The sequence below is a fragment of the Chionomys nivalis genome, chromosome 25 (assembly GCF_950005125.1).
Source record: "Chionomys nivalis chromosome 25, mChiNiv1.1, whole genome shotgun sequence".
NCBI lineage: Eukaryota > Metazoa > Chordata > Mammalia > Rodentia > Cricetidae > Chionomys > Chionomys nivalis.
In genome coordinates this window covers 1637467-1651863 of record NC_080110.1, presented here as the reverse complement: position 1 = coordinate 1651863, position 14397 = coordinate 1637467, and the positions used below count along the sequence as shown (strand labels likewise).

At 43.5% G+C, this 14397-nt stretch overlaps 1 protein-coding gene across 6 annotated transcripts in view; it reads left to right on the top strand.

The window, feature by feature from the left end:
* Window positions 1–14397, top strand: part of Ric8b (RIC8 guanine nucleotide exchange factor B) — a 94642-nt gene that overhangs the window by 67993 nt on the left and 12252 nt on the right. For 3 of the 6 annotated variants that reach the window (XR_009056340.1, XR_009056341.1, XM_057757649.1), the window contains exons 8-9: window positions 2890–3034; window positions 10745–10864. Coding sequence is in view for 4 of the 6 variants with exons in the window: in XM_057757649.1 (XP_057613632.1) it covers window positions 2890–3034; window positions 10745–10864 (265 nt within the window). In the remaining 2 variants the exon portion in view is untranslated. Of the gene's footprint in view, window positions 1–2889; window positions 3078–10744; window positions 10865–13688; window positions 13773–14397 lie in introns of all 6 variants that reach the window. The other 3 variants (XM_057757650.1, XM_057757651.1, XM_057757652.1) reach the window with 3 other exon arrangements.

Sequence of the window (14397 nt, the reverse complement as noted above, 5' to 3'; positions counted from 1 at the left end):
TGGGGCTTTATGGTATAAATCTCACTTAACCCATGTTTCCATTTTTACAAATGTACCCAGTTTTCTATATTCCTTGAAAGAAGGTATGCCTTCATATGTCCCCAGAGTAGGTATTTTTTCTATCAAAGAAATGCTCTCTAGTTCAAGTATTTTAAAATTTAACAAATTAGTGTTATCCATATTCTTTATAATTTCATACTCTGACCAGAATATTCCCTTTTCTTATCTGTTTCTCTGTCTTAAACTACTTTAATGTCCTCAAGATAATTATTTTTTAAATTTTTACATGACTGCTATATTTTGTATTATTTCCACCCCTCCCATGCCTCTCACTCCCTCTCAAATTCGTGACTTCTTATATTATATAGTTATATGCATGTGCACACACACACATAAATATCCAAGAACCTACTGAGTCAATTTAGTGTTACTGTTATGTGCATGTGTTTAGGGCTGGTCACTTGGGATTCAGTAACCTCTCAGGGGCCTGGATTCTTCCCTGGAGAAACTGATCCTCCTTTTTCAGATGCCATTGATGGCCTGTAAATCTTCATCTAAGGGTGGGGCCCTACGAAATTTAATCATTACCCAGGTCTTATTTAGGAGAGGCCGCTGTTTAGATCTCATGGGTGCAGCATCCCTATTGTGTCTGGAAACCACTGTCTGGTGGCAGATGTCTTGGACCTCTGGCTCTTAGCAGTCGTAACACCCTTTCCGCCCCACCTTCCAGTGTTTCCTGAGTCTTAGCTGTAGGTGTTCTTTGTCGATGCACTGAATGGGCCTGTCCACTCCACTGTCACTCCCTCCCTCCATCTGCTGCAGAGAGGAGCTCTGTTTATCTGTAGGCATCAGGGGAGTATTTGAAGGCAGTTAAAAATGATACTGGGTTAGGAAGACGGAAGTAGTAGGTTTCCCGTAGGATCTGTGACCTTTCCAGACAGGTTGAATTGCCTTCTAGTGAGTGGGTCTCAGATAGTTAGACAGCTGTGGGTAGCCTCAGGTGCTGCCACTACTGCACCTCTGGGAATAGCTGCCCTGCCAGTCCTCGGCTTTGCAGCTGGGTAGGACTGTCGCTAGCTTGGCTCCCTTGGCAGCTCGCGTAGCATCCTCAGATACTATGAGCTAGTCCTTAGAGAGGAGCCTTCCACGGCAAGTGCCGCTTGATTCCTCTCAGTCCTGTGTCTGAAGTGTATAGTGTCCCAGTAGTAGGGTCTTCAAGTTCTGGGAAGCAACCAAGGACAATGGCCTGTATTGTTTTGGGGGTCCCTTGAACTTCCCTAACAACTCAAAGGGAGGTTTCTAACGCCTGGCACTGAGTTCTGTTAGTCTGTGACACTTTGAAGGGAGTGTAATCATCCCACGTGACATAACTGCATGTAAACTACACACACACTTCTGTATGCATTTGTAAGCAAGCTTATCACGTTTCCTTGTGGCTTCTTCAAACATTCTTAGTATTGATTCTCCCCTTCCTCCTTCTGTATGACTCCATCCCCAGCTGAAGTCCGTGCACATACTCTTCCTCCCCCTCCTCCGCACCCTTCTGTACAGTCTGTGAGTTCTCCCTCCTCCTCCTCCTCAGCACCCATCTGTACATCTGAGTTCTCCCTCCTCCTCAGCACCCGTCTGTACGTCTGTGAATTTTCTCCAGCATTATTTTTTGAGGTGGATGGTATGAGTTGTGCTATTTCAATTTTACCATGGTTTCATACGTGGACAATATGTGGTTTGTTTTCTGCACTCGACCTTAGGATATCATTTTATGAAATTCTATTTTAAAACCTTGAAGAAATTCTGACAGTTTTTATTCTTTTTATTATAGACATAATTGTGTGCCTTGAAATTGTACCTGAAGAAAATGAAGTGCCAGTAATTGTTCAGTATATTTAAAAGTTTATGTAACACACACACACATGCCTCTGCAGTGCAGGCTTCTTTTACCTACCCAGTGCCCCAAACTCTGTGTGTGTGGGTGTAACATGATCATTTTACATCATGTTTTAAGAGAAGGAGAGCTTGCTTTTCTGAGCTCAGTGGCCTTACTCTGAGGAATGCAGCTTACTCCATTTCTACAGGTCAGACACTGGGCCAGAGCCGCAAAGACTTTACTAAAGTTCTACCAGCTAGTGATAGTGATCATATGGAAATGTAGCTGGTCGGACTCAGTGGGCTTCCTGTGTTTACATGGTACTTTTTAGTGTGTTTGTGTGTGTGTAGGTGTGCATGTGTATACATACGAAGGCCCAAAAGTTGAATGTCTTTCTCAATTGCCCTCTACTTTATTTATTGAAGCAGTTTCTCATTTGACCCTGGGACTTTCTAGTACTGTCTCTGTCTTACAAGTACCTGCTCAACTTTTACATGGGTTCTGGGGATTTTGAACTCTGCTCCTCATGCCTGTGTCACAAGCATCTTCCCAGCCTGCCCTGCCCTGCTAAGTGGTATATTAACCTTTCCAATTTGCTAATACCCTTAGGTGTTAAAATGCCTATATATTTCCCTTCCTATCTCTTTAAGGAATAAAAAAAATTAAGGTTATTCATACAACACATGCAGAACCACCATTTGACTTTCATTATCTTTAGTTTAAAAAAATAAGAGATCAGAAAGTTGGTGCACGCCTCTTACTATCAGGGGCAGAGAGAGCTCCCCCCTTTGCCAGAGTGTGTACGGATGAGCAGTTTCAGAATTGCTGATATCTTAAAAACAGGATCTTAGTCTTCATAGCAGGTAGGGTGTTTGTAGGTAGTTCACCCTAACCATAATACGTTTAAAGGCCTCTCTCAGAGGGTTCCTGACATGGCAGGCAGCCCCTGCTTCTCTGCTGGAAGGTGGGTGTCAGTGGTGAGCACCTAGGACGCCTGTCTAAACCCTGTTGTGTTTTTGCAGTGGACAGCCTGCTGAAGTACACTGGCTATGGGAACGCTGCAGGACTGCTGGCGGCCAGGGGCCTCTTGGCTGGAGGAAGAGGAGACAACTGGTACTCCGAGGACGAGGACACGGACACCGAAGAATACAAAAATGCAAAGCCAAAGTACAGTACCAAGTTTCTGTTTTCACTGTGGCTGTGTCTTTCGGTTAGTGGTTTGTCTTCCGCTTCCTTTGGCTTTCTCTTGTGGATTTGTAAGTTTTCCACCTACTGGTCTTTTTAGAGACAGTTTCAAATAGTACCGTAGAGTGACTTCAGGTGATTGAAGGGTGGGATTTCATGAAATATGCTGCACGATTCTTTCAACAAGTCCATTATCCTCTCTGAAGCAGTACGAGTGCTGGCAGTTTTAGGTGCTGATCAATTTAAAAGAGCATTGTCACCATTTACCTTCCTTTATGTGAGTCTTCCTAATGTACAACTAACGTGCATACATAATAGAACGTACAGCTAACAACATCAAGTATTAAAGTTGGTTATTTGACGCTTCAGTCATTCTTAGTACCCTTGCATAAAAATTCTTACAAGTCAAAAAGTATTGCAGCGAGAAAAGGAAGAGGCGGGCTCTGTGCAGAACTGTAGTCACAGGTGTCTCCGTGCCCTGGAGGACAAGCCAGCATGTGCCGTTAAAGACACTCTTTTCTCAAACTGCCTCCTCTCTCCTTTCTTCCTTCTTCCTCCTGGTCCTCTCCAATGCTCATCCTAAATCCCCACTTACTAGCAGTCATTTGAGAAGAATTTTTCCTGGGTTCCATGACTGGTTGCTATAAGGCACCTTCATTTTGGATATTGTTAGTGGGACTGGCCTTCTGTTTTCTACTGGTCGTCTTCTGTAGAATGATATGGGTCATGAAGTAGGTAACCAAGAATAGAAAATCACAATCTAAAATCAAGTATAGATTGTGTTCTGTTGACAACATAATATTAAATTGCCATAAAGTGGAAAAAATGGCCAGTCTCTCATCAGGCAGGAACAGTGTGACCTGTTTCTTGACAAGTCAGGTTTGAGTGCATGGTGTTATTTTTAGCACCCTAATCCTCCAAGCTTCAGCGGGGTCTCACAGGTCACCTGCGAAACAAAGGCTGGTGGTGGCTCTTAGTAGTGACTTTATAGACTGTTGTCGCTTAGGTGCTGTGGGTTAAACGTCTCAAGTATTTGAGAACAAAAGAGGAAGAAGTCAACGCTCCGAATTAGTTTTCCAAGCTGTTGCTTTTAATTTTTCTCGTAAAGTACATTTCCGCATCATTTTGTCATGATATACTAGTGGGAAAAGCCCCCTCTTGGTGGTGGTGTGTTTGTGGGTGGGGGCGGGTGCTTACTGTGTTGCCCAGGCTGATCTCAAAGTCATAGACTCAAGCAGATCCTTTCACGCCAGCTTTCCCAGGAGCTGACACTACAGCACACGCTACAGCCACCACGTAAGAGTCCTGTGGTTGTAAACGAAGATGGAGATGACATTGGCCGTTTCTCAAATTTCAGGGCCTGTGGACAGTCAGCCAAGGTCATGGGTGACTGGTGTCTGCATTTCCGTTTGTGTGCTTTATTCCACCCAAGAGATGACCTGTATAATGGCCATAGTAACTAGGAAGTGCAGAATGCTACCTTAACAAGGAGCTCAGAGAAGGAGGAACACCAGGCCTCCCCACAGTGCAGGAAATGTCAGACCTCAGAAAGCACCTGTTTGAGACAAACTGTGCTTAGGCTTTGCAGCCTTAATGAAATCCTTCTCAGCTCAGACTGGGCCAGTCATTTCCAGTGTAAACTGATCTTTGAAATGTTGCTCATTATAAGCGTAAATAGGAGTTTTTCAAGTATGTCATGCACCCTTCAAATAGACTAGTGTTCGGTTTGCTTTCAAGTCTGCCCTCTGGAGAGGAACACCTGGTGGAATCTTTAGCGTTACTTTAAAATCTTCCTCCAGGGTCCCTGGGGAAGTGACAGTGAATAAAACACTTGTCACAAGCAACCCTTTGTCACTCTGGGGTGACCCACTTTGTAGTAGTCTGAGCAAACTTAGGAAGTTCAGAAGGGGTTGCTCATTTTACTGTCCCCTGATTGCCAGTCTTCCCCAGGACCCCGCTCCGCTGCTCTTGTGATTTACCCACAGCAGTGATCACATCTCATCCCGTTGTCAGGAACGTAAGTGGGTTCTGATTAATGCACCAAGGTAACCTGTAATCCTTTATTGGAATCTAAAACCAAGAATGATGTGGAGCTTCTGTCCAGACTTTGAGACACAGTTAATTTTACAGCAGTCTTTTTATTGTGTCAAAATAAATGTATTTAATGAACTGGAAATGGTTTTCTGCAATTAGTCATAGAACCCAGTTACACACCACATGGACATCTGCCAGTGAGGCTTGTTCAGTGTTCAGAGAAGTCTTTTATTACACACCGCATGGACATCTAGCCTTGTCCAGTGTTCAGAGAAGTCCTTCATCAAAAGGACACCAGCTGTCTAAGCTCCTCTTCATTTGTTTTGTTTTAGATAGCGTCTTACTATGGAGCTCTGGCTGGTCTAGAACTCAGAGATCGACCTGCTTCTGCCTCCCAATTACTGGGCCTGTGTCACCACACCCAGCTCAATTTTAATTTTATACTGTTTCCTTTTATGTCTCTGAGCATGGAGCCCCTTGATAACTGGTGTGGTTTGTCATTCTAAACGTTAGTGGGAAGACAGAGGTTTAATGTGTTTGGCTTACTTTCAGGCTAGGTGCACAGGCATCCAGAGGTGTCTTCCGGGGGGAGGAGCCCCGGGTGATTGACCTGTGAGTGCAGAGCCTCAGAGCTGTGCCCAGCACTCGGGATAGTTCCGAGTACGCTGACCTCAGGTGTCGGGCCAGTGCCTGGGTCTTCTTCCCCTCTGCCACTCTGGTCTGGTAATAATTGTCTTGTTATTGTAGAAATTATATGGTTTAATATTTCTTAAAGTGAAGGAACCACAGATCAGGACTTGCAGATTTTTTTTTCTTTGCCTAATCAGGACTGTGTTTGTACATACTAGGATTTAACTAATTCAGGAACGCAGGGTTTTGACTGTAAGCATCCAGTGAATACATCTAAGATCTCATCATAAAAGACCCTGGATGAAAGCAAAATCATTAATGCTTCTGCCACACTCACGCCCCCTCCACACACTCATCAGCCTTTGTTGTACCTGCATTTTCAAAATGGAATCGTCTCAGTACTCAAGCTGACATTGAACTCGCCATCCTCCTGCCTCAGCTTCCCAAGTGATTATAGGTGTGTTCAACACAGCTGCTTCAGAGAAAGCCCCATCCTCCTCTTCTCTGCAACAGGCTTCCCTGCATAGCCCAGGCTGACCACAGCCTTGAGAATGCCGCGATTATAGCTGTGTAGTGTACTGTTGTTCCCGTTTATCTCCAGAACTTTGCATCTTCCGTCCTGTGCCCTCTCTGTCCTCGCCTCTTCCTATCTATATATCGAGAAGCCTCATATTTGTGGAATCATATATTGTCCTTTGTGATTGGTCAGTTTCACTTAGTCTGTCATTAGGGCTCACCCATATTGTAGTGTGTATCAGAATATCCTCCCAAATTAAGACTGGAAGGTTCTCCATTTTACTGTATAAACGTTGTGTTTACCCATGGGCAGTTATGAGACCCGGTGCACCTTTTCTCACCAGTGGCTGCCAGTGCTGAGCTTGTGTGCCCTGGTATCTCGTCAGGTCCCTGCTTTCCTTTCTTTTGAGTCTGTATCACCTGTGTTTGTGTGTTCAGTTTTCTGAGGAACTGCATATTTTATACCACAGGTGGACCATTTTATATAAAATATTCTTACTGAAGCCACGGGGTTCATGATATGCTATATGAACACAGTATGTGTTACTTCTCCGGAGGGTGCTTGTCTGTTTTCAGTAGTAACTACTAAAGGATAAAACGTGGGGACTTGTGGTTTAGCTGCTCCTGTATTCCACCTACCACTCCATTCCACTAGTCAGAGACGAACTTGTCGTTCATGCAGCTTCCCTGTTCATAGCTCCTTGACATGGCTACTTTAATAATTCCGAAACAGAAATCAGTGTCCCTGAGAGTGCAGGCGTGCACTTGACTCAGCATCCTCCAGTACATGCTGACACACATCTGTCAGTCACGGCTCCATCTTGATAACACTCAGAATTTAGTTGGGTCTTTTGCTTTTAACTGTCACCAAGCTCAAACTTTGGCTCTTTCTGAAATCCTTTTCCCCTTGGCTGGCACTAGTGACAGAAACCGGGCTTCTTAGCTGGAGAGCTGGGGCTCCAGCACCAAGGCCCAGCCCAGTTCTGCTGCTGTAAAGCAGCTCCCACTGACCTCGTTGACTCCATTCGCAATTGCTCAGAACTGCCTGGTGACCGAGACCAAAGTCCTCACTGTGGGGCCACATCCTCCCGATGACTGCTGTTTCTCTTCCCTCCCCACCTCCGGGTCCGGCTTGAGTCTCCTCTGTCCAGCTGCTTAGTCCTCAGTAGAGCCTGAGATCACTTAAGTTCCCCTTCCACTCATTCTTCTTTGCGCTGTTTTTTGTTTTGTTTTGTTTTTTTAACAGCACCTCCTACCTTCAGCACACCATAAGCTACCCTATTCCTTAGGTCTGTTGTTTTTTTTTTTTTCTTCTTTTTTTGTTAGAAGGTAAGTTCTATAAGGGAACAGGACTTTAAAAAAAAATCTGTCTTTATGCACTAATAAAATTTTAAGTATTTTATGTTACTGATATTGACCAGAAACAGTTAAAAGAATTGAAACGTAGTTCAACTTTTATACACATGCTCTTTTGCTCATACCTTTTTTTTTTTTTTTGCCATAATCCTCCTGTTGTCAGATCATAACTCATCAGTTCTTATAATGGTCTTATTTTAAAAAAATATCATGGTTAGTATACATAGGAGTTCAGATACTTGTCACCTAGTTGGAAGATAGAGCTACTCACAGGCCTGGAAGGGTGGAAGAGGGGAAGACAGGGTAAATAAAGACAACCACCCAAAGGTCCACCACAGTGTCCTTAAAGCAGTGAAGACTCGGTCTTCACACCAAGGAAGAATAACCTCAGAATTTCACCATGTTGGGATCTTAGAACCTATCAAGCTGAGTGTTGGGCTATAGGGGCTAACAGTGCTAGGTATGCGTTCATTCCAAAATATACAGCTTTGCTATTGTCATGGTGTCTTGTTTTCTCTTCTCATGGGTGGGAAGCTGTATGAGACTGGCTGGAGGGGACAGAGTCCCATCTGCCACGACACGTTGACATTTTTCTCATGGAGGAGTGGCACCGTTCATTGTCCCGGCTTGTGTTTTATGTGGTTTCGTTTACATTCCCCTGAGTACCATAAGGAAGAAAAAAGATGTCTGTTTAAAAGGAAAAATGAATCCTGAGTCCCTGGGGTTACTGGGGCATTGTGTTTTCTCCATGGGTCAAGGAGGGGCCTCGCTCTTTGAGAATGAAAATGCTGCCTTCGTGCTTAGACAGCAGAGGACCTTGTCGCTTGGGAGCTAGCCTCAAAGCAAGTCTTGAATCATTCTGGCATCCCACCAATACACACCCTTAGTCCCAGCACTCAGGAGGCAGAGGCAGGTGGATCCCTGTGAGTTCCAGGACAACCAGGGCTACAGAGAAACCTTGTCTTGGGGAGTGGGTACCAAGAAAAGAACTGTTCTGTGTTCTGCTCAACCTAGGAATCCGCAACACCACAGGGCTCACCTGTGTGTCCCTGACTCTTTTCTGAGGTGCATAATTGCTTGTGCTACTGCCATTGTTTTCTGATGTGTGCAGGTATGGTTCTTCAGATCACACCTGTCAGTGTGAGGAGCCTGTTCTCAATGACAGGAGTATAGTGGCCTGCGCCTGCGCTCTCCCGGAATGCCCGACTCCTGGGCTTGAGTTTTAGCTGTAATAATTACTTTTATTCACCTATAAGGCCAGCTGTTAGGAAATAGCAATGGGGACACTGCATTTCCAGACTCCCTTCTGAAACCTTGTTCAGTTCTCTTTGTTCTTAAGCTTCGGAAATATAGTGACCCGTTTAGCAGTTCTGTGAGGGCAGACTCTAGCTAGAGACCCTTTCTCTTTTGTGGACACCTTTAAAAAGGAAACTACAGGGCAATATCTGATCGGGCACTGAGTGAGCCCAGTGTATTAATATCACACGGGGAACTTCACACGTCGACCCAAGCCAGGCCAGCTCTGTCTTTAGAGTGTTTCCCCGAGTGATTCAAGACTAGGAATAAGTGACCAGTCTGCATGTTTTCAGGACATCCCAGAGTCCCCGAAGAACCACAGAGGATACCTAGAAACAAGGGGTAGAGCCAGCAGACGGGCTCTAGGTCCCAGTGTCTTCTGCCTGCTCCATTTCCTTTGTCCCTGAGGAATTCCGCGGCTTTCTGACTTGTACATAGTTTGCTGATGGGAACACGGGGTTTTCTTGATTTGTTCATTTGCCTTTTTAGGGGATGAGGGAGGGACGTGCTAGGGATTTAATGCATGACCTCACACCTAGTTTTTCAGCAAAGGCTCTACCCCTGAGCTGCTGCCCAGCCCCCTTCAAACCTTGGTAAGTTTCTTAGGCACACAGCATTAGACCCTGCTGAGCAGGTTTTTGAGGCGCAGCTGTAGTCACAGACCCTGTCTGAGGACAGCAACACAGATCATGGATCTGTTGTGGTCTGTAGCCTCTGAGGAGTATAGCAAAAAGGAAGTCTGGTAGTAGTGACAGTGACCCGTGAGCTCGCCCTTACGACAACCAGAGGAGCCAGTCAGTTACACTGCCTTTCGCTGGCTCGTGTGGCGCTTTTTCTTCAGTTTACCCAAGCCTCCGACGCCTCACAGTTTGTATTGGTTTGCTATCCCAGACCATCCCTGAGAGCATTGGTCCTTTATCTGGAAGACCTCAGGAAGCCATTTGTTAGCAATGCCAGCCGTGCTGTCTGCATTTTGGTCATTAAAATAACCTGTACTTGGCTGGTACAAGACACTAACTGTGTCTGTATCTTCTCAAGAATACTGCTTTAAGGTATTGATGTTTAGACACTAGACACTGAAACAGCTGTTTTATTTTCCCTTCTTAGTAAAAAAGAAAGAAATGTGGCCTTTTTATTTACGAGTATAATTTGTTTGGTGTTAGAACTTTATACAAAGCTGGTATAAGAAATCCATTGTTGTGAGCATTGTTCTAGATCTCTTTCCAGAAAGCTAAGATGTTGTTGTTTGTCTCTTGGTAGGCTAGCTTGCATTTTCTTCCTAAGTTAGATCAAATTGAATTAAAATTACTCGTCTACTTCATCTTTTACTGTTTTGGATTCTCATCACTCTGTGGTCTCACTAATGGACTAATTTCCTGAGATTATAAACCGGCATGCGTTCATTTCCAGATTGCAGCCTCTCTGTCATCATTTTTCCAATTTTTGTTTTTTCTTCTTTTTTTGGACATGTTTGTTTTATGCTGTATCACAAAATGGATTTTCTCGTTCCACTTCTGAAAGTATTTGTCCCCTTACGATTAATAAGATGTGCATCCAAGGATATTTATCCAACGGCACCAATCAAATTTTATATTTTTAAAAGCAGCCATGCTTTAAAAAAATAGTTGGCAAGTCAGTTTTAATTAAAAAAAAAAAAACTAATTTTCCAAAGCAAAACAACAACAATAATAATAATAATAAACATTCCTATAGCAATTCTATATAATAAAATTATTATTGAAATTATTGCCAATTTTTGGCTATTATACTCTTTCTTATATAACTTAAAATTTGGACCAGAAAAGTATAGAAAGAGCATAATTCTAAAACATACAGCATAACTTTTTTTTCTTTTTGTAGCATTAATCTTATCACTGGTCATTTAGAGGAACCCATGCCAAACCCTATAGATGAAATGACAGAAGAACAAAAAGAATATGAAGCCATGAAACTTGTCAACATGCTTGATAAACTTTCCAGGTATTGTATTCCCATCCATTTTCTGCTTGGTTTCTAAGAATGTTCTAGTCCTTTGTCTCTCTCACTGAGAGTCACCGTAGAACAGCAACTCTGGAATCCATGTCTACTGAGCAGGGAGACCGGCAGCAGCAAGACTCAGGTGCCGCTTCTGGGTGTGTGTCAGTGAGTCAGTCAACCCTCAGTGCTGAGCAGGAGCTAGAGGTGGCTCTGTTATTAACTGACTAACCCCTGCCTTTAAAAGAATGCTTTGAGTTAGGGCCAGTGATTTTGCTGCTTCTTGTATTTTTGTTTCAGTCTGTTTTGGGTTTTGTTTGAAACCATGGTGCGCTTTTTCTCCTTTCCTTTTCGATGTGCAAGTTAGCAGTATTGCTTTTTGAGTTGCTGCTGAAACCAAGGATTCTAAAATGCCATATACTCTTCAGGAAGAAGTGAAAAGAAATAGCTCAGATAAAGAACTTTTTTTTTTTTTAAAGGAGGCACTTTTACTAATTAGGGGTTCCAAAAACAACCAGCCCTCCCCTCTTGCTTCACACCACCTTCCTTTCCAAAATAACTAGTTTGTAGATAATTAAATGAAGATATGCTAATCAACAACTACCTCTTCTGGAGGAGTTACTAGAGCTGATTCCTGCAGGCTTGGATGGGTTGCCTTATTTTCCAGTCATTATTAAGCCACTGTCTCCTGTAAGTCATCTTGAGTGAGTGTTTCTTTGTGTTGGTGACAGCCACCATGTAAAGGTACATCTTTTCTGTTTATTTCATTTTTCACATAACCATAAAGGCTGCTATTCATCCATTAAGAGAAATAACAGGTGGAGAAGAACAGCCAGAGACTGGTGGTGGGAAGGGAAGGGGCTCACAGGGACAGCAGAGGTTACATTTGTAGCCAGAGGCTTAGCTGAATGAGAAATGGATGACTATGGCTCGACAGAATTAGAGCAGATAGGGCTGTTTTTTGACACTCTGTGGTGGATAACAGTGGTCATGTGTAGAAGCTGCTTAAAAGTAGCTTCACTGTCTACAAAGTATTGTAGAACTTTGATGACTGTTGGCTACTCCTACATTTCTGTCCTTTCCCAGCATTTGGCCTGTTTTCAAATTGCATTCTCCATAACATTTTATACAAGTTCTTTCCCAGAAGGAATTAGTAATAGTCATGAAACTGTTACTAGAGCAGAATTACACGCTCTATGTGAATATATAAGAATAAGATCTGGTAGCTGGGGAAAGGGTTCAGTCCCCAGCACCCTCCTCTCCTAAAAAAGAATATATATAAAAATAAGTTGTATGTGTCTGACAGCTTCCGAGTGGGTCTGCTATAGCTAATGAAGCCGGATGGTATAAGTACATTAGAATAAGATCCGTAGATCTGTCTGGGGGAAGCCAGAAGGGAAATTGTTAGCAAGGCCCTGAGTGGAACATGTTGTGTTTTAGCTCAGTAGATCACTCAAGTAGTTACATTTCCTATTGTGGTGATAGGCATTTCCTGCAGTTAACAGTTACTCTAGTTGGTTCATTCAACCTGCACGAGGAAACGACCAAGATAATACAGTGTAATCTGGATACTTGGCTTATTTATAGATAATCAATTTTATAAAGTACCCTATTAATTCACATAAATCAATTCTCTTTTTAATCCCAGGGGTATCTACATATTTTATACATAGTTTAGAAGCTACTAAATAAGTAAACACATAAACATTAATTCTGAAATGCCCTACTTGATTTAAACTATGTCTCAAAGAAGACAGACATTGACCAAGAAGCACCCAGCAGGTGCCTGGCTCAAGCTGAAGGTGGCTCTTACGCTTGCCTGTACAGAACAGAGCTAGGATGTCTTGTGTTGGCTTTGATAGAACCTATTTTGCTATTGAAGTTGAAGCAAAAGTAAATTTGAGCGTAGTCGTGTTGACTTTTTGCATGACGTGCAGCGGTTTTACATTGTCTGCCTGTGTGCTTTCTAACATTTGCTCTCACTAATTACAGTGACATCTGTACAGAGGTCAGCGTAGGCGTTCCAGGGCAAGAACGCAGACGAAACCACTCCTTCATGTGTCTTTCATGTTTGCTGTGCTGTATTACTCATCAGGCTTAAGCTTCATCTCTCTATTTACTTTTTCTTATTTTTGGTAAAATAAGAAAAAATAAGATGCCATACAGCTAAGTGGACTTAGGTTCAGTACTCAGCAGCTCCATGGGCAGAGCACTGAGCTAGGAGGCAAGTGAGACAGTTTCTGCTTTTGGAAAACTCATACTGTAGTGGGAGAAACAGGTGTATAATTTATCTCAGAAATAAAAGGAGAAATTGTGGCAAAAGCTATGTGTTGAAGTGTATGCCCCGAGGAAAAGAAGCAGTCTGTTCAGGGAGCCTGTCCCAGGGAACGGAAGTGACAGTGGGCTGGTCATGGAGTTGAAGTGCTCTGGAGGAAACGGCCATTCGTTGTAGGGAGAGAGACTTAGTCCTCCCAAGTCTCTGGACTTTGCTTACTGTGTCTTTATTCCAAGGAGCTCAGGTGGCATGTTAACCTCACTGACCAGTGGAAAATGCAAGGACACAGAAATGCCCAAAACATTTCTAAGCGGATGACTGCAGTTTATCATACACTCACCCATGTGTGCTCTCTTCAGCTTGAAAATAAAGTGAGACTAGGAACTTCATTTTCCAGAACTCAAGGCCTTTGCTCTGTCCACTGTGTTACAGTGTCTGCCAGAGCACTTCTTAGCATCCTCTCTGCAGTTTCTCCTGCCCGAGAGAGTTGAGGCTAGGACTGGAGGTGGCATGGCCGAGGCGTGGACACTAGACACTTCCTTTTCTCATCCCTAGGAGAGCAGATGTGAAGCCCCTGCACCAGGATGGTGGTTAGCAACAGTGGCCCGTGCCAAAGCACTTTCCAAAGTGATGACTAAGGTTGGTCATGCCACGTACTCTTCCTGAGCTTGGTGTAGGGTGTAGACGCTACTGTCAAAAGTGGAAAACCATTGCTGTGAAACTTGAGGATCCTCATCCCAGCTAGGATTCGAAAGATGTTGAGATTGGTGCTTAGAATGCTCTTACCGAGTATGGACGGAGTAACACTCTCAATGATGTCAGATCATGTTTGTGTTAGATGTGTCTAGTCCTTATGTAGGGGGTTTTCAAAGCTAGGAAATCACCTGGACCATGTAAGCCCTGCCCTGTAGAGCTAACTCAGTGCCTTTTGCCCTGTGGTTTCCCCAGTGTGCAGGGATGGAAAGGACCGATCTCCAGGTATGAAGTCTGGTTTGGTTCTGTTTGCTTTTTTCCTCTGTAGAATAACCTGCAGGATTCAAGACTTCAAAGTGTAATTGTCAGGTCCATTTCTTAGCCAAACTTCATTAAAGTAAAGGAATATCATAAAGAAATGTGGGCCATGGCTGGCTGATTTAAGTTAGTGATATGAATTTCTTTAATCTAGAATGGAAGTATATTTAGCAATCAAGCCTGAGATATAAGATTACAGAAAACATCATATGATCTTTGTAACTTGGCCTGCCTCTCCACCTCCTCTCTCCTC